At 44.1% G+C, this 25,435-nt stretch overlaps 1 protein-coding gene across 2 annotated transcripts in view; it reads left to right on the top strand.

The window, feature by feature from the left end:
• Positions 1 to 25,435, top strand: part of Ntf-2 (nuclear transport factor-2) — a 197,666-nt gene that overhangs the window by 29,256 nt on the left and 142,975 nt on the right. For both annotated transcript variants that reach the window (XM_080266135.1, XM_080266134.1), the window contains exon 2: positions 15,106 to 15,177. In XM_080266135.1, coding sequence (XP_080122261.1) covers positions 15,106 to 15,177 — 72 coding nt within the window. The remainder of the gene's footprint in view (positions 1 to 15,105; positions 15,178 to 25,435) is intronic.

Genomic DNA, 25,435 nt, shown 5'->3' on the forward strand with positions numbered 1-25,435 from the left:
TATATACAGTACTCGTCAGAAGTATTCAGCGTTGTCCGCCAGGCGCGCAATACTTATGGCCCAAAAAGAATCGCCCATTTTGGAGGGTAAGAATTGAGCCACAAGTTTGAGCTCCGAGCATGACGTCACGGTAGCCTGAGGCCTTCCGACGCGCTGGTTGGTTCCCACCTCAGTCGCCCACGGGCTGCCTGAGAGAGAGGAACTCCGCTGAGTGTCCGTCTCAAATTGCGCCATTTTTTACCGAGTGTCCCGCAGTGTTTTGGCCTTCAAAACTTTGTTATGGCACCTACCCGTGATCTATCGAGTGAAATCATATCCCAGATCATTGCTCTAAAGGAGGCAGGCCACCAGACAAAGGAAATTAGTGAATTGGTTGGTGTGGCACGATCGACAGTGCGTTGTTGGTGTGCGCGGTTTCGGGAGGAAAACAGTGGTGCAGTTCCCACAAAGAAACCGAGGTCTGGTAGGCCTAGGAAAACTTCCCCAAGGTCTGTTAATGTTTTAAAACGTGCAGTGGAGTTTAATCTTCGTGTGAGTGCAGGGAAAATTAAGGAGAGCAACCCGGAAGTGTTTGGTGAAGTGTCAGTGAGAACAGTGTCTCGTAGGGTGCCTGTGAAAAAGCCTCTTCTCACCAAGAGCCAGAGAATTCGTAGGCTTGCCTTTGCTAATAAATATCTAACCTGAGGTGAGGAGCAATGGTTGTCAGTGCTGTGGTCTGATGAGGCAATGTTTAGTGTTACCTGTAACAGAGGAGCACGTGTGTATCGACGCAAAGGTAGTGACCCACTTGACCCACGGTATGTAGAAAGCACAGTTAAACATCCTGATTCACTCATGGTATGGGGTTGTTTCTCAGGGAAGGGTTTGGGGAAGCTTGTTGTACTTCCCAAGAACCTCAGAGTGAATCAGGATGTTTACCTGGAGCTTCTGTGTGATCATTTACCAGACTCCTTCGAGCTAACAGGTGCACGAGTGTTTCAGCAGGACGGTGCACCTGCTCACAAGGCCAAATCGGTCACCAATTGGCTTCGTGACTGCGAGGTATCATTCATGACAGACTGGGCAGGAAATAGCCCAGACCTCAACCCGATTGAAAACCTCTGTTACCTCATAAAGAAGAGTCTCCAAGGGAAAGACGTGAGCTCTCTGCCTAAGTTGGAAGCCGCCATTTGTGACTCCTGGGACAAAATACCCCTCCAGCACCTCAGGAGCCTCGCCTTTTCACTTCCAAGACGTCTCAAGTCCGTGAAGAAACGTAAAGGCTACCCTACGAAGCACTAAAGGTAAATAAAATGCATTATTTATATGTTTTTTCAATGTTGAAAGGTTTGTTTCTCAGGAGGGACGTAGGGCGCTCCATACTTCTGACGAGCACTGTATATACACACTCAACCCTCTGCTATCACGGGTTCCGCTATAGTGTATCTTGGTATCACGCCTATATAAAAAAGTACCCAAATACCTTTACCATGCACTAAATGCCTGCTATCGCGCACTGCAAATGTTTGAAAATTTCAAAAAGGCCAGGCTCCAGTGCTCCGCCCAGCCAACAAAAGCGTCACTCCGTGATTGGTTGTGTGACGTCAGCGCCAGCCGAGCGCTGATTGGCCGCCTGACCGAGTCTCCTGCCCTCCAAACCATTCAAGCGCGCGCCCTTAGACCATGAACAGTGATAGCGAGAACAATAACCTTTTTTATGATATGACCATGGCCAACGTACCCCCTCCCTGTCCCCCTACCATCACCCAACATATGCTGCGGCAGCTGGCAGGGAAATAAAGAAGAGGAAGAACCTAAGTTATGCAGATAAACTGGAAATGTGAAACTTATAGGGAATGATGAGTCCAAGCGAAGTGTGGGGAAGAAATATAACATCAGTGAATCAACTGTGAGGGGTATTTATAAGAATCGTGATCACATCATAAAACATGCTCATTTTTAGACTATTATATATTAATATGTGGTACAAAAAGGGTATCTTAGTGGTAAATATTGAGGTCATGGCACCAATTAGAATTATTACCATAAGTTCTTCAATTCGGCTATCACGGTTTCGGCTATAGCGCAGCCATAGCGGGACTAATTGGGAGTGATGGCCAAGGGTTGAGTGTATATATTTTTCTTTTACGTGAGGAAGAAGGAACCAAAGGCAACAAGCCCGCAAAACTGTTCCTTCCAAGAGAAAAACAAAATACGAGAGAGCCAAATTTAAGAACCATTCATTTTGAGATGCCTGGACACACTGCATTTGAAAGACTGGAGATCATAGGAAGCAGGAAATACAGACAGAGGGAGACAGTTCCAGAGTTGACCTGTTGCATAAATGAAGGACTGGGAATAACGGTTAACTCTTGCATTAGGGAGTTGGACAGAAAAGGAGTGAGAGTTTGCTGCTAGACAGGTGCTACGCGCCCATCGTATAGGTGGAGGAATGCATGCAGATAGTTCAGAGGAACAGTGACCATTGAAGTAGTGATAGAAAAGAGATAAAGATGCAACAGTGTGGCGAAGAGACAGAGATTGAAGGGAGTCAGTAAGAGGTGGAGAGTTAATGAGACAAAAAGCCTTTGACTCCACCCTATTGAGAAGAGCTGTATGTGGGGAGCCTCCCCACACATGAGAGTTGTACTCCACGCAGGGGCGGATAAAACTCTTGTATAGAGTCAACAATTGTGCAGAGGTAAAGAAGGAACGGAGTCGGCTTAGCACACCCAATCTCTTAGAAGCAGATTTTACAAGAGATGTAATATGATCTTTCCAAGATAAGTCCCAAGTAAATGAAACCCTATGCATGGTGAACGATGATGCAGGATTAAGGTGAAGAAAGGAAAGTAGCAAGGCAAATGACTTTTTCTCCTATTGTTGTACAGTGTGGACTGATCTTTGCCACTCATGAGTTGTGCAGTGCTCTCAATCCTCTCATGTTGAAGCATGTTTTGTTGTGTAGCAGTCAGCTCAAGGATAACAGCCAAACAGGTCAAAATATGATTGTGTTCATTTCCCTCATTCAATAACTGTGTGAAAAAATAAAATTTTACTGGGCTATTCATAATTATGTATAGCGGAAACATTAATTTATTTAAGTTAAGGTAAACTTTGAAAAAAAAACCTCTTTTGCCTGTTTTTTTTGGTTATTTTGTGAAAAATCTGAAAAAACCCAGGTGGGTTGGGCTTTTTCAAAAAAAGTTTTTTTTTTTTTTTTTTTTCCCCAACCTTGCATCTTTGCCATATTAACTGTTTATCCCAGGTACAGGACACTCATGGCTGTCCCTGCTTCCCAGTGCTACTGTGCATCCTTGTGCACAGTACTGGGTAAATTCTGGCCTGGCTTTGGGGCACGACTACTTTAGGCCAGTCCTGACTGGTTTAATTTGTTTGAAACTGTCTCACTAGAACAGCCATGGGTCTGGTCTGGATCGGTCCAGACCGATCTGAAAGCATCATGAAAGTGCTACTTTTGGATCTTTTTCTGTACAGAAATGTGCAAATCCTATTATACATGCAAAAGTAAGACAATGTATAGTAATAAGGAATGAGGGGAATTTTTCATAGCTAGAAAATATGAAGGAAGATGGAATTATAGGACTTGCCTAAAAGGTGAACTGAGTGATACAAGCATAAATTGTGTCTAAGGTAGTTAATTAAAACAGAAGTTTTATCAATGATGACATTCTGTGTATGGACCTTCCACTTCATAAGAGAAAGGACTATATAAAGAAAAAAAATGCAGCACTGCAGCTGTAAAGAACAGCAGCTAGCTTAGCTAAATATAGTTGTGGGTTGGATATGGATTTGTTTGCATTACCGGTAGTTGATAACATTTTCTGCACCAGGCCTTGCCACCTGTGAGGGGGTAGTATACAGTAGTAGAGCAATCCTTCATTTATCCGGATATAATAGAGCCAAAAGCATGTCCGGATAGTGGCAACATCCGGATAATGAACACTATTCCCCTACCATACCCAGACCCTACTTATACCCAACCTCAAACCAATACCTAACCTACTTGTACAGTACCTGTGCTTAATTTGGCAGTGTTTTCCGGTCATTCAGGCATATTTAAACATCAGCACATGCAAAAGAATATCTAAAGAAATAAAACACCAAGACAACCTTGCAGAAAAATCAATGAAATCCAAAAACACCCTGCTCAAACACTACTGTATGTAAAGTACCCCTCCTTATTTGGCAGTGTTTTCAGTCATTCTGCCATATTTTGACATCAAAACGTACACGGGATTATCCAAAGTAGTCTTGAATACCATGGGGAAAAAAAAAAAAAAAAAAAAAAACTATACACTACTGAATGTACAGTACTCCTCCTAATTTTGGCACTATTTTCAGGTCAATCTGCCATATTTAGACATCAAAACACACACATGAATATCCAGAGCAATGCTAAACACCAAGAAAAAAAAAAAAAAAAAAAAAACCTACCTATGCATGTTCAGTATCCCTCCTAATTTTGGCACTGTTTTCAGGTCAATCTTCCATATTTAGACATCAGAACACACGAATATCCAAAGTAATGCTCCATCCTCTTCACATGCCTATACCATCGCAATCTACCTCTCCTCATCACAACGCCAATACATTCCAGTCCCATCCCACCCCTCAACTCTTCCATCGTAGTCTTGCCCCTGCCCCCTGGGCCTCACATTCAGGAACACCCATGTAATCATTGTCATTTCTGTAAGTTTGAGCCTGTGAATATCCTCTTCCTTTACTGCCCAAGTCTCACTACCATACAGCATTACACTCCTAACACTTGCTGCATACAAAGATCCCTTAGCACGGAGGGAGAGCCCTCTCAGTGTCAGGAGAGGCAACAGCTCCCTTAACTTACCACTCCTCACTCTAGTCACAGAGCTAGGTCCAGCCCCACCTGCAGCACATAACATGTCTTCCAAATAACAAAACTCTTCCACATGCTCAAGAGACTTACCAACAAGTTTAATCCTTTCACGCCTGACAATCTCCGTCTGCTCACTCCGACGCACCGCACACCTGAAATCAGCATTATCTCGCAGTCTACTTCTAATACCGCTACATCTCTGATGCACCCGCATATCACAGACACAGTGCAAGATGGAAGTACTTCCCACGCCCTTGTGCCACATCGCACATGGCCACTCTCTGTCTGTCTGTCTGTCTGTCTGTCTCTGTCTCTCTCTCTCTCTCTCTCTCTCTCTCTCTTTAACAGTATTGCCACCAGCCCTAGGTACCATCACTTGTTTTATCTGCATTTACTCCTAAGCCTTTGTGCCCCATGCCATCGCTCCTTTTCCTAAATATTTCCTCCGCCTCCCCTTCATTCTCTACAGTCAACACCAAATCATCAGCATACAACATCTCTCATGGGAGTCCATTTCTGAAGTCAAGTGAGAGAGCTTTAAGTGCCATGATAAACAACAAGGGGCTCAAAACTGACCCCTGGTACACACCACCATTCATGGAAAACTCATCACTCAAATGTCCATTCACCCTTACCTGGGTGTGAGCACCCACATACATGGCCACAACCATCCTAACCAGCCACTCGGTCTCAAGCTTTCTTATTGCCCACTTCACCACCTCTCTAGAGACTCTGTTAAAGGCCTTCTCTAAATCATCAAAAACAAAGTACAGTTCGCTTTTCTTTCCTATATACAGTATTTTTCCTGAAGCTGTAGAATAATGAATATGGCATCAGTGGTCCCTTTGCCAGGCACAAACCCAAACTGAATCTCATCAATATTCACTCTTCCTCTAATCATACCTTCTAGTAACTCTCTCCATTACCTTCATTAAAAAGCTTTATCTATTCTATCTATCTATAGCCCGACGCCCTAATCCCGCAAAGGGTGGCTGCAGACAAAACGCCTCCAAGTCACTCTGTCACCCACCATTTGACTCCCCTCCCCCCAGCTCACCCCCCCCTCCCTCATATACCTCTCAACTCCATCCCTCCACCTCACCTACATACACCCTCTTAGTCAGTCTTTCATTCTCCATGCTCTCCACATGTCCAAACCACCTCAGTGTATTTCTCCTAATCTTTTCAACCACATCCACATCTACCCCACAACGTTCCTTCACTTCTTCATTCGTCAACCTGTCCCTCCACGTCACTCCACATGCTCCTCTCAAGTAACTCATTTCCACTGCTCTCACTCTTGACTTGTTCCCCTCTTGCAAGGTCCACGCCTTGCTTCCATACGTCAGGGTAGGGATCACAATACCATCATGCCTTTATAATTTCCTCTTTCCAGGGCATCGTCCTTCCCTTTATACACATTTATAATTATACTCTTCAGCCAGTCAGCAGCACTCATATATAATCGTATTTATCAGATCAGTTACTAATCTCACTCCTATATCTCCAGAGGCTTTCAATATTTCAGCATTCAACCCTGATGCACCTGGTGCTTTCCCCATCTGCATCCTGCCTATTGCCTCGCTCACAGTAGCAGCGTCAATCAAAGGCCAAGGGCCAAACACTGGATCTGCAGGCTCCAAACCTTCCCTGTCCCAGTCAAACTCCTCATTCAACAACTAGCCGGATTGCTTTCTCCATGCATCTTTAATATCCCCACTGTTCGCCACTACCCTTCCTTCATCATTCTTTACACATTGCTCACCTGTGATATCCCTGTTCTTCATCTGATTTGCCACCTTAAATATCATATTCTTCCTTTCCACACGATTTAGGTTATCAGGTGAAAGTCTCTGTGACCCAGACTTTGCCTTGTAAACCTCTTTTCTACCCTTATGCTTGGCAGCCAAGTATTCCTCTTTGTTACCACCCTTCCATTCCCTGAAAAGCCTTCTTTTCTCCTTGACCGCTGTTTCTACACCTCATCCCACCACCAAGTTACTTTATGTCTTGGTGGGCCCCTTGTCCATCCATATACTGAATCAGTAACTCTCAGGAGGTTGCTCTTGAGGGCTGTGTACTGTTCATTATCACCTCTGTCAATGTCTTCCTGTTTAGCCACCACTCTCCTAATCTCCCTGTAGAAGGCATCCCTCACTGCTTTTCTTTTCAGCTTCCATATTTTCCTCCTAGGTGCATAGGTCCTCTTTTTCATCACCTGCTTCTTAAGCACCATGTCACACCAATAACCTGTGTTATTGCACACACTCGTCGCTCCCTATAACTTTAACATTCCTCACTAACCTCCTATCAGCCACCCTGACCAAGAAATAGTCTATATGGCTGCTATTTCCCCCCAGACTCGTGTGTAATCAACCTACTCTTACTCTTCCTAAGATGTGTGTTGCACACAGCCATGTTCATTGCCTCACCAGACTCGAGTATCCTTTCTCCTTCCTCATTTCTTGTACCATATGCACATCCCCCATATATCCTTCATATCCTTGAGCTGCTTCAGCTACATGACTATTTAAGTCCCCTCACTAAACTACAATCTCATCATTACAGTGGTTCAAAATAGCAAGAAGTTTTAAATTTGTAGGTGATGGTATTTTTTCCCATTCTTTGGTCTAATGGAAAGTTAGTGACATAATTTTTGATAAAATTAAATTTTGTCCTGGGATTCCTCATCGCGCTCAAAATTTGTGATGCTAATTTTTTTTGTGATTTTAGCTTACTGTGGTAATTTTTATTCAAACCCCTTCAACCTGCATCTCATTTTCTGTCTTGATGAGAAAATGAGGAGTAAAGGAGTAGGAATCACATATTTTGTACCTAGACAGTGTCTAGGTACAATGGAGCACAGACAAGCAATCCTCGTTTCTGGAGGTCCTGACTACATAGAAGGGAAGCTACCAGCAGTGGCAGAGCTTGAAGATGGGACTGGTAAATCCCAAGCAAATGTGACAATGGATGCCCTGAACAATTGGGAAGTAGGTGATGCTGTTGTAGGGCTTTGCTACGACACTACTGCCAGCAACACAGGACAGATTCAAGGTGCAGGAGGTAGACTTGGAAGGATGTTGGGGAAAAAGCTGCTGTGACCATGTCCATGAGCTAGTGATAGGTGTAGTTTCAAAAAGACTTTTTGGAAGGACTACAAGTCCATTTGAATCATAGTTTGAGAAACTGAAAAATAGTTGGTCGACAATAGATACGGAGAAATACATAATACTTCCGGTCAACGACGAGTGATTAATTGACATCCAAGGTGAAGTTATCTCTTACATTCAAGAGCTGAACCAAAACAAGAAATGCTTTTTGCGGGATTAGGAGAAGTGACACTGACAGTGCTTGGAGTCACTGAAATTTCAGAAGCCAAGGTCCACCATCCAGGTGCCTACCATCATGCAGGGTGGATGTCCAAGATGATATATTAAACCAAAATGAAGTTGTTTGGCAGGCAACTGAACCTTGATCAGGAACTGAAAGCGTCTCTGAACCAGATGATACAATTTACCAGTCTAGTGCATGTGCAGCCCTGGCTCAGAGCTCCAGTTACTGCAAGCCCTTCCATAAAGTCTTTTTGAAACTACACCTATCACTAGCTCATGGACATGGTGCCTGCATTCTAGTCGTAGCAGCTTTTTCCCCAACATCCTTCCAAGTATACCTCCTGCACCTTGAATTCGTCCTGTGTTGCTGGCAGTAGTGTCGTAGCAAAGTCCTACAACAGCATCACCTACTTCCCAATTGTTCAGGGCATCCATTGTCGCATTTGCTTGGGATTTACCAGCCCTATCTTCAAGCTCCGCCACTGCTAGTAGCTTCCCTTCTATGTAGTCAGAACCTCCAGAAAAGAGGATTGCTTGTCTGTGCTTCTTACTCCTTTACTCCTCATTTTCTCATCAAAACGAACAAAATGAGATGCAGGTTGAAGGGGTTTGAATAAAAATTAACACAGTAAGCTAAAATCGCAAAAAAAATTAGCATCACAATTTTTGAGCGCGATGAGGAATCCCAGGACGAAATTTAATTTTATTAAAAAAGAAGTCACTAACTTTCTATTAGACAAAAGAATGAGAAAAAATACCATCACCTACAAATTTAAAACTTTTTGCTATTTTGAACCACCGTGCTTAAAGAACAAGTGATGAAAAGGAGGACTTATGTACCTAGGAGGAAAATATGGAAGCTGAAAAACCAAGCAGTAAGGGATGCCTTCTATAGCAAGTTGAGGAGACTGGTGGCTGAACAGGGAGCTGTAGACAGAGGCGTTAACCCCTTAAACGCGGCTGTGTACAGTCGATCCCCCCCGAGTGGCGGGGTTGTATCGCGGTCTGAGTACCTAAAAATTCGCCAAAAATCAGAGATTAACCCTAGAACATTATACTTGGTATGGCAGATAGTACTTACATTCAGCTTTCTCCAGAGACAGGTGTTGAGCCTTCGTGGACTACCCAAGGACTTGTGGAGACTTGCAAAGTTGGGTAACCAAATCTTCACTTTCACACCTCCAGCAACCCGGTTTCCCCTCTACCACAGCCTCATTCTGTCACAGTAAACTTTATACTACTACGTAAAGGTAGTTAGGAATCCGTATTTGTACAATAAGCACTGAAAATAAGGCTAAAATCAACGGAGCGTACGGCCGACATGCACTGTGGCGGTGATCTTCCCGTCACTCAACAAACATTTCCATTTTCACAGCTAAAAACATGTATACTACATTATTTTTAATCATATTACTTCCCAAAAGATCACCACGGCGCGCTTTTTATTCTGTCTTACGTCCGCCACTTTATTCTCGTTCCTGTCGGCCACTTGCACTGACTGGGAAGAGCTAGAACTCGCCATAATCTCACTTTGAAAGCCTGCAGTAAACTGACGCTAAACAGGGGCAAACCGTGAGAAAAAAAGCTAGTGTTACAACTGGGGAAACAAGCGTTTCCTAGTAGCATAAACTGCTTGTGAGAGGAGATCGCAGATTTACAGTTCTGAGCGCTCAGAGTGCTGCCATGTATCACAGCCAGGCTGGCCGGGCTGTGGTGGGGGGGGGACGGGGGGAAAACGCGATATTTGGCAACAACTGAGGTCAGTAGTACAAAGGTAAAGTATGCTAGTTGTAGCTAGAGGGTGGTGGTACTGATAGACAATACCAGCTGGAGCCTGCTTGCCCGGGGTTATTCAAAATTTACTCAAATCGCAAACGCGACGATCCGCCGTTCTGTCCTTTGGGCCGACCGTCGCAAATGCGACGATCCGCGTTTAAGGGGTTAATGAACAGTACAGAGCCCTCAAGAACAATATCTTGAGAGTTGCTGATGTAACATGCGGTTGGACAATAGGACCACCAAGACAAAGTAACTTGGTGGTGGGATGAGGGTGTAGAAGCTGCAGTTAAGAAGAAAAGAAGGCTTTTCCGGGAATGGAAGAAGGATGGTAGCAAAGAGGAATATTTGGTTGCCAAGCATAGGGCTAGAAGAGAGCTATACAGGGCAAAGTTTGAGTCACAGAGATTATTACTTGATAACCTAAATCATGGGGAAAGGAAAAATATATTTAGGGTGACAGGTCAAGTGAAGAGGGATAATCGGGATATTATAGGTAAGCAGTGTGTGAAGAATGATGAAGGAAGGGTAGTGGTGAACAGTGAGGATATTTAAGATGCATGGAGAGAGCATTATAACCGGTTGTTGAATGAGGAGTTTGACTGGGACAGGGAAGGTTTGGAGCCAGCAGATCCAGTGTCTGGCCCTTGGCCTTTGATTGATACTGCTACTGTGAGTGAGACAATAGGCAGGATGAGGGTGGGGAGGGCAGCAGGTGTGTCTGGGTTGACTGCCGAAATGTTGAAGGCCTCAGGCGATATAGGGGTGAGTTTAGTCACTGACCTGATTCATCATTTTTCATTCATTGCCAGACGCCATGTATCCCAGACGGGGTGGCCAACGGCTTAGAGTTAATTGTTTTACAGGGAGGGGCACTAATCCTCCACCAATCCCACTTGACACGTAGGGATGATGCGGGGTTTCGAACCAGCGCTTGCAACTGCGTGAGTACAGCAGCTTACCAAGTGAGCCATTTATGAGTGTGTTGTCCCTGATGATTGGCTGAAGAGTGCAATTGTAAAAATGTATAAAGGGAAGGGTGATGCCCTGGAAAGAGGAAATTATAGAGGTATAAAGCTTTTAGATCAGATAATGAAGGTAATGGAGTGAGTTTTAGAGGGTATGATTAGAGAAAGAGTGAATATTGATGAGATGCAGTTTGGGTTTATGCCAGGTAGGGGGACCTCTGATGCTATATTCATTGTTTGACTGCTTCAGGAAAAATATATTGGTAGGAGAAGGGATCTTTATTTTGTTTTTGTTGATTTGGAAAAGACCTTTGACAGAGTCCCTAGAGAGGTGGTGAAGTGGGCAATGAGAAAGCTTGGCTTGGAGGAGTGGCTGGGTAGGGTGGTTATGGCTATGTATGTGGGTTCTCACACCCAGGTAAGAGTGAATGGAGATTTGAGTGATGAGTTTTCTGTGAATGTGGGTGTGCATCAGGGGTCAGTCTTGAGTCCCATGTTGTTTATCATGGTACTTGAAGCCCTTTCACATGACTTTAGAAACGGACTTCCGTGGGAGTTGTTGTATCGTTTCGTTTTCGTTTTCGTTTTGTTTTTAAAGGCTCCAATATGCTTGCATGTGTCGGCCTTGGTCACCTAATGGCGGCTCTCCACGCTGCACGATCCATTGCAGCCTCTCTGTTCAGTCCCTTAACCCTAAGGTCACACTTAATGACCTCGTCCCATGTCTTTCTCGGTCTACCCCTCATAACCCCACCCCCAATATTAACACTTCTCACCTTCCTCACCCAATTATCATCCCCCATCCTCTCCACATGTCCAAACCACCTCAATCTACCTCTCCTCATCACAACACTAATACACTCCAGTCCCATCCTACCTCTCAACTCTTCCATTGTAAACCCAGCCTCTCCAGGCCTTGGACGCAGGGACGCACTGCACATCCACCTAATCATTGTCTTTTCTGTACGTCTGAGCCAGCGAATGTCTTCCTCCTTCGCTGCCCAGGTCTCACTGCCATACAGCATTACACTCCTAACACATGCTGCATACAAAGACCCCTTAGCACGTAGGGAGAGCCCTCTCAATGTCAGGAGAGGCAAGAGCTCCCTGAACTTCTTCCAACCACTTCTCACCCTAGCCACAGAGCTAGCTCTAGCCCCACCTCCAGCACACAACATGTCTCCCAAATAACAAAACTCTTCCACACACTCAAGAGATTCACCAGCAAGTTCAATCCCTTCACGTCTGACGATCTCCACCTGCTCACCCCGGCACGCCGTACACATAAAATCAGCATTATCTCGCAGTCTACCTCTGATACCACTACATCTCTTATGCACCCATTTATCACACACACCGCACAAGATGGAATTACTTCCCACGTCCTTGTGGCAAACTGCACATGGCCACTCTCCCTCGTCTTTGACAGTACCGCCACCAACCCTAGATATCATCACTTTTGTTTTATCTGCATTTACCCTTAAACCCTTGTGCCCCATACCATCTCTCCACTTCCTAAACCTTTCCTCCGCCTCCCTTTCATTCTCTGCAATCAACACCAAATCATCAGCATACAACAACTCCCACGGGAGTCCGTTTCTAAAGTCACGTGAAAGGGCTTCAAGTACCATGATAAACAACATGGGACTCAAGACTGACCCCTGATGCACACCAACATTCACGGAAAACTCATCACTCAAATCTCCATTCACTCTCACCTGGGTGTGAGCACCCACATACATGGCCATAACCACCCTAACCAGCCACTCCTCCAAGCCAAGCTTTCTCATTGCCCACTTCACCACCTCTCTAGGGACTCTGTCAAAGGTCTTTTCCAAATCAACAAAAACAAAATAAAGATCCCTTCTCCTACCAATATATTTTTCCTGAAGCTGTCGAACAATGAATATGGCATCAGTGGTCCCCCTACCTGGCATAAACCCAAACTGCATCTCATCAATATTCACTCTTTCTCTAATCATACCTTCTAAAACTCTCTCCATGCAGATGATTTGGTGTTGATTGCAGAGAACGAAAGGAAGGCGGAGGAAAGGTTTAGGAAGTGGAGAGATGGTATGGGGCACAAGGGTTTAAGGGTAAATGCAGATAAAACAAAAGTGATGATATCTAGGGTTGGTGTCTGTACTGTCAAAGATGAGGGAGAGTGGCCATGTGCAGTTTGCCACAAGGACGTGGGAAATAATTCCATCTTGTGCGGTGTGTGTGATAAATGGGTGCATAAGAGATGTAGTGGTATCAGAGGTGGACTGTGAGATAATGCTGATCTTATGTGTACAGCGTGTCGGGAAGAGCAGGTGGAGTTTGTCAGCCGTGAAAGGATTGAACTTGCTGGTGAGTCTCTTGAGTGTGTGGAAGGGTTTTGTTATTTGGGAGATATGTTGTGTGCTGAAGGTGGGGCTAGAGCTAGCTCTGTGGCTAGGGTGAGAAGTGGTTGGAAGAAGTTCAGGGAGCTCTTGCCTCTCCTGACATTCTGACATTGAGAGGACTCTCCCTATGTGCTATGGGGTCTTTGTATGCGGCATGTGTTAGGAGTGTAATGCTGTATGGTAGTGAGACCTGGGGAGTAAAGGAGGAAGATATTCGCTGGGTCAGACGTACAGAAATGACAATGGTTAGGTGGATGTGCAGTACGTCCCCGCGTCCAAGGCCTAGAGGGGCTGGGTTTACGATGGAAGAGTTGGGAGGTAGGATGGGACTGGAGTGTATTGGTGTTGTGATGAGGAGAGGTATATTGAGATGGTTTGGACATGTGGAGAGGATGGGGGATGATAATTGGGTGAGGAAGGTGAGAAGTGTTAAAATTGGGGGTGGGGTTATGAGGGGTAGGCCGAGAAGGACATGGGACGAAGTCATTAAGTGTGACCTCAGGGTTAAGGGACTGAACAGGGAGGCTGCAATGGATTGTGTAGCTTGGAAAGCCGCCATTAGGTGACCAAGGCCGACACGTACAAGCATGTTTGAGCCTTTAAAAATGAAACGAAACATAGTGATGAGATTGTAGTTTAGTGAGGGGACTTGAATAGTCATGTAGCTGAAGCAGCTCAAGGATGTGAAGGATATATGGGTGATGTGCATATGGTACAAGAAATGAGGAAGGGGAAAGGATACTCAAGTCTGGAGAGGCAGTGATCATGACTACTCATCATTCTCCATACTGCTTACTACATGTATTAAGTCATCCCAAAATCTACCTTTTTCTGCCTCATCTAGGCCTGCCTGTGGAGCAAACGGCAATATAAATGCAACCATTTTCCTATAAAAAAACGATGAGAAGGAAAGATATTAAGAATGACTGTCCTAGAAGTGAAGTGAAGTAGTGAACTCTATACACATGTAGTAGACTCCCAAACGACTCCCATCGTACTTCATTTTGTCTCCAGAATCATCTTTTATCATCTTATATCTAAATAAAATTACCCCAGCCAGTGCAATGGCTTAATAAAAAGATTTTCAACAGCATTTTTTGGTTCAGTCTGTTTATGGTTTGCAACCGTTACCTTTTTGATGACGCTTCTGCTGACTGTTCGTGTACTGAAGGTGATGGGAAGGTCAGTGAAGCATTATTGTCCTACAGTAAATACTGTAATTGGCCAAGGTAACTTCCCAGGTTGGTTCACTGGTTGCAAAATATCCCCACTTCAAAATATTAAAGCTTCTGAAATTGGTATTAGAAGCCAATTCATATGGTAGTTGGGTAAAGCTTACCATCATTTACCTAACACGTGCCTTTAAGTCACTAGAAAGGTAGCTAGGCCAAGCAGATATCCCCCTCCCCCCTTTTTTTAAGCATGCCTGTTAAAATTAGGGTGCTCCTTATTTGTCATAAAATTCTTTGATGTTTCTGCAGAGTTTTTTAACTGGGATAAACAAGTGTTTTAAAACCACATCTTGCAGTGAGGAACCATGCACTAGGCATATTTTTTCTGTGCACATAGTCTTCCTGGTCTAGCTTATAGCCACCATGCACTGAGAACCCATGCATACTGAGCCCACACAACCTGAGGGATCACTGTATTGTGTGGTACTGATCTGCCATTTATTTTATGATAAGCAGTATATGAACCTCCTTGCTAGACATAACAGACAGTGTCCTTTATTTGCTGTTAGGTTTCAGCTGATTGTACATTTCAGCACAATTCTTTTTTTTCAGGCGGAGCTGTCTTTGATGTCATTTGAAGGGGTTCAGGTACAAGGAGCAGCAAGAATCCTTGAGAAGATTAAGGTAAAACATGTTACTTACTAAGCTAACATGAGATGTGCACCAAAGGTTCACCCTTTAAACTCTCATGCTGTATGTATGTGTGTGTGTGTGTGTGTGTGTGTGTGTGTGTGTGTGTGTGTTTACCTAATTGTGATATACAGGAAATGAGCTATGCTCTTGGGATCCTGTTTCTGTTTCTCAGTAAGTCAAATTTAGCTTTAAACTCTTTTAAGTTTTTAGACTGGATGATCTCTTTGTCCAGGCTATTCCACAGGTCTCGTTTTCGTCGTTTTCGTTTTTAAAGGCTCCAACATGCTTGCATGTGTCGGCCTTGGTCACCTAATGGCGGCTCTCCACGCTTCACGATCCATTGCAGCCTCCCTGTTCAGTCCCTTAACCCTGAGGTCACACTTAATGACCTCGTCCCATGTCTTTCTTGGTCTACCGCTCATAACCCCACCCCCAATATTAACACTTCTCACCTTCCTCACCCAATTATCATCCCCCATCCTCTCCACATGTCCAAACCATCTCAATCTACCTCTGCTCATCACAACACCAATACACTCCAGTCCCATCCTACCTTTCAACTCTTCCATTGTAAACCCAGCCCCTCCAGGCCTTGGATGCAGGGACGCACTGCACATCCAACTAATCATTGTCATTTCTGTATGTCTGAGCCAGCGAATATCTTCCTCCTTCACTGCCCAGGTCTCACTACCATACAGCATTACACTCCTAACACATGCTGCATACAAAGACACCATAGCACTTAGGGAGAGTCCTCTCAGTGTCAGGAGAGGCAAGAGCTCCCTGAACTTCTTCCAACCCCTTCTCACCCTAGCCACAGAGCTAGCTCTAGCCCCACCTCCAGCACACAACATGTCTCCCAAATAACAAAACTCTTCCACACACTCAAGAGACTCACCAGCAAGTTCAATCCCTTCACGTCAGACAATCTCCACCTGCTCACCCCGACACGCCGTACACATAAAATCAGCATTATCTCGCAGTCCACCTCTGATACCACTACATCTCTTATGCACCCATTTATCACACACACCGCACAAGATGGAATTACTTCCCACGTCCTTGTGGCAAACTGCACATGGCCACTCTCCCTCGTCTTTGACAGTACCGCCACCAACCCTAGATATCATCACTTTTGTTTTATCTGCATTTACCCTTAAACCCTTGTGCCCCATACCATCTCTCCACTTCCTAAACCTTTCCTCCGCCTCCCTTTCGTTCTTTGCAATCAACACCAAATCATCAGCATACAACAACTCCCACGGGAGTCCGTTTCTAAAGTCACGTGAAAGGGCTTCAAGTACCATGATAAACAACATGGGACTCAAGACTGACCCCTGATGCACACCAACGTTCACGGAAAACTCATCACTCAAATCTCCATTCACTCTTACCTGGGTGTGAGCACCCACATACATAGCCATAACCACTCTAAGAAGCCACTCCTCCAAGCCAAGCTTTCTCATTGCCCACTTCACCACCTCTCTAGGGACTTTGGCAAAGGCCTTTTCCAAATCAACAAAAACAAAATAAAGATCCCTTCTCCCACCAATATATTTTTCCTGAAGCTGTCGAACAATGAATATAGCATCAGTGGTCCCCCTACCTGACATAAACCCAAACTGCATCTCATCAATATTCACTCTTTCTCTAATCATACCTTCTAAAACTCTCTCCATTACCTTCATTATCTGATTTAAAAGCTTTATACCTCTATAATTTCCTCTTTCCAGGGCATCATCCTTCCCTTTATACACATTTACAATTACACTCTTCAGCCAGTCATCTGGGACAACACACTCATAAATAATCCTATTTATCATGTCAGTGACTAAACTCACCCCTATATCGCCTGAGGCCTTCAACATTTCTGCAGTCTGTACATCTATAAAGAAAGCTATATTTCTTAATATCTTTCAAGCAGCTTGGCTTCTTTAATTTCATTCCGTGTCCTCTTGTTACTCTCTTATCTCATAAAAAGAGATCTTCTTTGTCAGTGTTATCTGCTCCCATCATAGTCCTGAACACTGCAATCATGTCGCCTCTCTTTCTTCTTCCTTCTAAGGAAGGCAAATCCAGCTTTTCCAGCCTCTCTCTGTACGACAGATCTGCCAGACTGGGGACTATTTTGTCTTTGTATTCTCTCAGTCTTGTTTATATATTTTTTTTTGTGTGGGGACCACACAAATCATGGCCATTATCAATTTCTTCATCATCTCCTCATCCATGTAATGAAAAGCTACTCTTATAATAGTCAGAAGTTTATACGTCTCTAACTGTCTTGTTAATGTGTTTTTCAGGTGACAAACTATCCTGGACCAGCACTACCAAATCTTTCTCTTCTCTCACTTTTGTAATTGGTTCATTACCGATCAGATAATTCAGTGATGGCCTCTTGGGACTTTTTCCCATTTCCAAAATTTTACATTTTCATGCATTGAATTTCATTTCCCACATCTGGCTTCATTCATGTATGCTATGCAGGTCCTCTTGCAGCATTTTACAATCCTCCACAACTTCTTCCTTTCTCAAGATCTTTGCATCATCACCAAACAGACTTGCATAACTGTTCACTCTGTCTACCACATCATTTATGTAAATCAGGAACATTACTGGAGCCATCACTGAGCCGTGTGGGACTCCACTTGTTACATCCTTCCATCCAGACATTCTCCTTTATTACTCTCCTCATTTGTCTGTCTCTCAAAAAGTCTCTCATCCATTCCAGGAGGTTCACCTTCAGTCCTCCTATATGCTCTAGTTTCCACATTAGTCTCTTATGGGGTACCTTGTCAAAGGCTTTCTCCAAATCTAAATACACACAATCCACCCAACCATCTCCCTCCTGAAGCATGTCAATCGCTCTTGAGTAAAAACTCAACAGGTTAGAAACACAAAACCTTCCACTTCTGAATCCAAACTATCTATCAGTCAAAATATTCATCTCTTCCTGATATTTTACCCATGTATCTTTCAGAATTCTCTCGCATGATTTTGCGACTGTGCTGGTTAGAGACACTGGTCTATAATTCAGGGGTTCTTCCCTGATTCCTCCCTTATAAATTGGTACCACATTTGCCCTCTTCCAATGTTGAGGCACTTTCCTCTCTTCTAGAGAACACACAATTAAACTGTGAATCTTATCCACCAGTTCTCTGCATTCCTTCAGTACCCAGTTAGAGATTCCATCTGGTCCTGGGGCTTTCCTTACAGCTTGAGTTTCCAGTAATTTATATACTTCCTGTACTTCCACTTTTATATCTTTTATCACTACATTTCTAGTCTCTCCCTCTCTTTCAACAAACTCCTTTTCATTAGTGAAAACTGATTGGAAACATTTGTTCATTATTTCTGCTTGCATTGCTGCATCTTTGTAGACCTCTCCTTGTACTTTCAGTTTGGCGATTCCTTCCTTTTGCTTCAATTTGCCTTTGACAAATCTGTAAAACAGTTTGGGTTCATCCAGTACATTTGTCTATTTTACCTTTTTCAAAATTCCTTTCTTTCTCTCTACGTATTCTTGTGTATTCATTTCTAGTTCTTTTATATTCTTCCTTTGTTTTGTTGTTACCTCTCTTTCTCCAATTGTTCCACGCTGTCTCTCTCTTTTTTTACTATCATGCATCTTCTATTAAACCACTCCTTTTCCTGTTTTCTTTCCCCTTTACTCTTAGCACAAATTTTTCCACTCCCGAATTATAGAGGCCTAGAAAAATATCCCACTTCCTTTGTATCTCTCCTGTTTCTGTGAATTTTCTCCAGTCTGTATTTTCAATTTTTTTTTTTTCAATCCTGTAAAGTTTTCTTTCCCAAAGTTGTATCTTCCCTGCCTATAAAGCTCGTCTTGGCTCCACGTTCCATGTTATCATCTGGAACTCAGTGACCACATGATCACTTTTTCCAATACAACACAGATATTTCAAGGATTCTCTTACATTGGGTTTTTTGGCAAACAGTAAATCTAGTCTTGCTGGTGTGTCCTCACCTTGGAACCGTGTCTCTACTTTGACCCATTGTGTCATCACATTGTTCACTGTTATATTTAATAATATAGTGTCCTATGAATCTTTGCTGCCTCCTTAGTCCCATTCCTCCCAGTTCACCTCTTTACAATTGAAGTCGCCCTTTAAAATTATATTGTTGCTTTTCTCATTATTTTTCTGTAAATAACGAGCCATGTCTGACAACATTTCCTTGTATTCATCATCACACCTTGGTCTTGTCTTAGGAGGAACATACACTACTGCTGTACCGTATCTCTCTTGCTATTCTCTCCAGTTTCTGATTTCACATTTATCACTTCGACCCTGCCTTCTCCCATTTCCGTGGTATCTACACTTATGTTGTTCTTCACTGCTGTCATCACTCCTCCTCCCGGTTTTTATTTTCTGTCTCTTCTCCACAGTTTGTATTTACCATCTCCCATATGAACATCAATATCTTCCCTTAACTTGATCACTACAAAGCACATAACATCATACTCGTGTACCCTCAAAAAATCGTTGATTTCTAGACTTGCCGATATTAAACCATCAGCATTAGTATATGCTACCTTCACATTATTTTTGATGTTTTTATACCTTTTTTCTCCTCTCCGTCGGTACCACTTTCTTAATTTCTAATCCATCATTCTCCAATAAAACACTGTCTTCTCTTCCTTTGTTCTGTTAGTTTTCTGCCTTTGCTTCCTTTACTAAATCCTTTAGTTTAGCTCTTTCTGCCTCATATTCTTCTCTCCTTACCCAAACATTTTTTTACCCTTCCTTGTCTGATGGTTTCTATGTTCTGCTGATAATTTCGTTTACTGTTGCCTAGGACTTAAACTTTACTTTCACTGGCCTTGCCCCTCCTTCCTCATACTTTCCTAACCTAAACACCTCTTCTATCTCTTCTTTATTATTTCTTTAACCTTATTCAGTTCTTCTCTTTCTCTTTCTGATCTTATTGTCATACATTTTTCTTTAACTCCTGAAATTATTACACATTTTATCTTATCTGCTACTTCCCTAACTACTACTCAGTACCCTAACCATTTCCTTCTCTACCTTTTCCTTGCTTTGTTGTTCTATAATCTCAAATTTACATTTCCTTCTTCCTGAAGTTTCTTCCACCCCGTATGTTGCTCCTTGATTTCTTTAATGTGCTCGTCCTGTATTCTTGATTTGGATTCATACTCATCTAGTTTGCTTTTCATCTTGTCCCATTCTTTCCAACCTCTTATTCTCCCTCTTAAGCTGTTTTATTTCATTAGAGGCAGATTCATTGCATACTTTTAATTCTGTAACTTCTCCTTCTTGTTCGTCACTGTGTTTACAAATTTTTTCCAGTTTATTCCATAGAATTGTGATCTCGGTTTCCTGCTCTATGCCCCGTTCCTTTAACTCTCTAATTACTCTCCATACCTTTTTTATCTCCTGGACATTCCTCTCCACTGTTATCTCTACTTCTGCTACTCTTGTTTGGTTCAACTTAATGCTTCCATTTCCCACATCCTCTTCAGTGAAGCCCTCAAATCCTCTTTCACCAGTCGTAAACAAAGCACTGTCCTTTTCCGCCATGATTCAACCATATGGAGACTTTTTATTTCCACTATGACTTGTTCATTTTATGACCGAAACCACGGTTTTCCTTAACTACTGTCCAACGGGACCACCACTCACGTACTTATTTACATAATCACATATAGGTTGATCTCAGTTTCGTCGCTGATTCAGCTATTATTTCTTCACGATCCAGGAAGAGCTCCGTCTCTGTCGGCGACCTGTGTGTGTGTGTGTGTGTGTGTGTGTGTGTGTGTGTGTGTGTGTGTGTGTGTGTGGCCACATTTGATAGCATTTATTCCAGGCTTCCATATTTTTGCATGTTGCTTGGAAGTACTGATATTATTTGCACATGAAGGTTTGTCTTTATGCTTCAGTAGCTTCTCAAGTTTCATGTTTTGTTTCTTTTGCACTTACAGTCACCACACATTGTGAGTGTTAGTGCACTGTAGCTCAGACTGCAGATCAGCAGCTACCGGTGTTTTAAAATGTGTCCGGTGACCAAGTACATCTCAGAGCACAAAGAGAACATTAAAGAAGAAGAAGAAGAAAAAGAAAAAGCATGTAAAACACCAGCAATTAAAAGTAAGTCTCTTGACACTTGTGAATGAACAAGTGCTGACACAATACCCATTGACTGGTAACTTTTCTTTTAAGCTCCACCTCTCTGAATGCACCACCAAGAGGGTGGGTGGGGGGGGGAGGGGCAGGGCTTAAGAGACAATTTGCCTGATGGTACTGATACAGTATACTCTTGATTATCTGGTGTAATAGAGCCAACGGCCTGACATATTCTGTCAAAATGCTGGGTTATGCAAAAGTACCCTCTAGGGGCCCCTAACCCCCTAACGCTGTGACACTTATCCTCTGTCTAACCCTACAAAATGCTTTAAAATGTCAAAAAGCAACTAACAGACAATCCTAAAAATAAAATACAGTAATCCCTCCAATATCCGACGTATTAGAGACATAGGCAGGTCCGGATATTGGGCCCCAGCTTATGGACTTGTACTTATGGACCCTAACTCAGAGAAACAAGCCACATCAGCCCCTCCCGTGCCGTCCGCACGCTGGGCCCGGCCCTCCTCCCGCTCAGTGCAGGCAGGACACTGTTCTGGGGTAGTGGGGGCGGCGGGCGAGGCTATACAACTCCCTCTGGACATGCATAGCACCTATTTAAGACCCAAATCACACCAATAAGGCACATAAAAAACTGAAATAAATGCAAAAGAAGCATAAAATGAGGTTTGTGAGGTAGGTTCATACGATATTCAACATTCTGGGTACTTACAAGTCCCTGGCTCCTGGACTGGTACTTATGGACCCTAACCTAGCCTAACTCAGAAAAACACCTCCCTACTGCACATGCATAGCTCCTAACACCCTATTCACACCAATAAAGGACATTAAAGAGTTAAATGAGGTGTTTGAGGTAAGTATAGTATGGAAAAAAGTACAGTATGAAACATTCTGCCTACTTAGAGCAAGTCCATGGCCATCTCGATGAATAACCACCTCCTCTCGGACTCTGACAGTAAGAAGGATTTCCTGAAGCACTTGCAGTACACTGTTCTTGAAGTCTTGCACTGAACTTAGTCAATCGCACTCAGAAGTCCGTTCTCTTCACATTGCGCACTCGTGTCTGACTTATGCTCTATTGTAACTTACTAAGTGTTGCACTCTGCACTTTAACTTTTCCCACTCTTCTAACCATTTTCTAAAGCAAAAACAAGCAAGTCTATTTATGTTAAATTTTATTCCAAAATTGTCTTCTCTCTCACAACTGTAAATCCTTAACACAACGCACTGTTTTTTTCACTGCACAACACTGTAAATTCCCGTGTGGTCTAGTGGAGAAGTTCTTGCTGTTTAATCACTGTCAGAGTCCTAGAGTATCACTGGCAGGTGACCTAGGGGTGCGTTGCTGGGTTGTGGTGATGGCGTACCCACCGCAGACGACTCTGAAGACAGACGCAAACTCACGTCGAGCGGTGACTCCACCGTGGCTGATGTGCTGGGCTGTGGCTCGGAGCATGAGGGCCTGTCTTGGGGAGGCAACAGAGTGGAGCCAGGGCTGGGCACAGCGGGGGTCACGCGCCTGAAAAAACTGTCAATGGTTGATTGACGCAAGGAACGACGATTCTGACAATTGATGATGCGCTGCCTGAAAGCACGCACTTCCTCCACAAGTCCCAAGGGCCCCATCTCCCTGTCTCAGTCCGGGTGTTCCAGGTAGTTGAGAACGAACTCTAGGTGTTCCCGGAGTGCGCTCAGCTTGGGGATGGCTGGAGTAGTGTCATGCTGAAAGGAGTCGGCATCATCGTCGCCGTCCTCGTCGGAACCTTCAAGCTGGGTACTGACACCTGCAACTGAAGATGCGATCTCGATATCAGACAATGTCTGATACCCAGGATCGCCCTCGTCGTCATCCAACCACTCATGCATATCGTCCAGATCAACATCGTCGCCATGCGTACGTAGCCATGCATGGAAGCCATCCACGTCAAAACTCCACATCCGTTCCGAGAAGCAGACGAGACCAACTATTTTCTAGAGTCTTGACAGGGACTTCCTTCCTTGCACTGGCCCAATTGTAGATTGCAGACTTGATGTTGTAGCGGCGAAGGTTTTCCAAAGTCCGCTGGCCTCGCGTGTCTCGTCCCTCCCTGCGCTCGTCCTCGTCCTCGAGAACAACCATCACCTCGTCCAGGAACTTCCTTCGGTATAGGCGCTTTGTTGCCACGATCACTCCTTGGCCCATTGGTTGGGTGAGAGCAGTCGTATTAGGTGGCAGAAACATGCACCTAATCCGGCCATTCTCAGCCACCAAGTCCTTGTCGCACGGGTGGGCAGGTGCATTGTCGAGGAGAAGGAGGGCCTTTACCTGGTCACGCGGGATTCCCAGTGTCTTCGTCTGGTAATGTATGACCTCCTTGACGAAGTGGCGGTGGAACCAGTCTTTGAAGATCTGGGCTGTAAACCAAGCCTTCAAAGAATGGTACCAGACGACAGGAAGGACATCCATAACCCCACGAAGACACCGAGGCTGCATTGCATGGCCAACAATAACGGGCTTAAGCCGGTGCATGCCGTTAGCATTGCCACAACACAAAGCAGATATCCGTTGCTTGGAGAGCTTGCGGCCAGGTACACGCTTCTCCGTCTCCTCGACTAGAGTGTTCGTTGGCAAAGAGCGATAGAATAAACCAGTTTTGTCAGCATTGTAGACTTGACCGAGAGTGAGGCCCTCCCTGTCGATCAAGCCCTTCACCTTGTGCCGAAACTTGTCAACTCCATCCTCGTTAGCGTCTAAAGCTTTGCCATGAGCTTTACGGTTGGTAAGGCCATGCCGTAACTTGAACGCGAAGAGCCAACCCTCGGATGCCTTGAAGTCTAGGGTGTCGTGAAGCCTGGAGAACTTCTCAGCAGTAGCCTTCAGCTCTGTACCACGTACCATCACACCAGCAGCACGTTGCTGTCGATACCAAATCAACGTGGAGCGGTCGATTTCAGCCAACTTGGGAGTAAACATCACCCTCCTCGCCACGTTGCGTTTGCTTCTCGACGAGAAGTCAGCCGTGTACTGCATGAGTTTGTCTCAGGATCTCTTGATATCGAACAAAGTAGATTGGGCCAGGTTGAACTCGCGGAGGATGCGGGAAGAAGACCACCCCGCATCTACTTTCTCCAATATCTCCCGTTTCTTCTCCAGAGTTAACACCACTCTCTTCCTCTTCTCAGGTGGCGGGGCCATCATCACACACACGAAGGAGAGGCATGAGACCAGCAGGTAAGGCACCACCACAAAAGCGAGCACGTGGGCAGCCATGACGACGAGCGTTCACTTGGGACGAGAGACAGGTGGAAAGTGGGGAGGATGCAGTGGAACTCTATCGGACGTTAGAGGAATGATGTGCCACAACAAAGCTGTCCCACGCCGTGCACACCAAGTTCAAATACGGGCGGGAATTTTTTTTTTTTTTTTTTCTAATTTTTTGCTGTTTTCGGACCATTTTGGGAATATTGGATCCCGGGACGATTATGTCCGGTTAGTGGGGATGTTCGGATATTGGGTGTTCAGATATTAGAGGGATTAGTTTGTAATATGCTATTTAGTGGAAAAGTTTCTAGAGAAGGGAAAGAAGTTGTATGCAGCTTTCATGGATTTGGAGAAAGCATATGACAGGGTGGATCAAGGATTGTGGAAAGTATTAAGAATACTGTATATGGAGTAGATGGGAAGTTGTTGAATGCTGTGAAGAGTATGTATGATGGTGCTAAGACTGCAGTGAGTGTGGATGGTGAACTAAGTGAATTTTTCTCTTTGAAGGTTGGGTTGAAACAGGGATGTGTTATGTCTCCATGGTTGTTCAATCTGTACATGGATGGGGTAATAAAAGAGGTACAAGGTAGGGTAGTGGATGTTGGAGCGGCCCTGGTGAGAGAGGATAGTGTTTGGAAACTCCCTGTACTGTTGTTTGCAGATGATACTGTGTCGTTGAGTGAAGACGAAGGGGAGCTGCAAGGCTTGTTGGATGAGTTTGGGAGAATGTGTAAGAAACGGAATCTAAAGGTGAATGTATGGAAGAGGAAAGTGATTGTCTTTGAGAGAGGTGAAGTCAGTGAATGTACAATGAGGTTGGATGGTGAGAAATTGGAAAATGTGAGTACGTTTAAGTACTTGGGTAGTGTGATGAGTAAGGATGGAG

The sequence above is a fragment of the Coenobita brevimanus genome, chromosome 18 (genome assembly GCF_032717465.1).
Source record: "Coenobita brevimanus isolate Jiangsu-jjx chromosome 18, ASM3271746v2, whole genome shotgun sequence".
In the NCBI taxonomy this organism is placed as follows: Eukaryota; Metazoa; Arthropoda; class Malacostraca; order Decapoda; family Coenobitidae; genus Coenobita; species Coenobita brevimanus.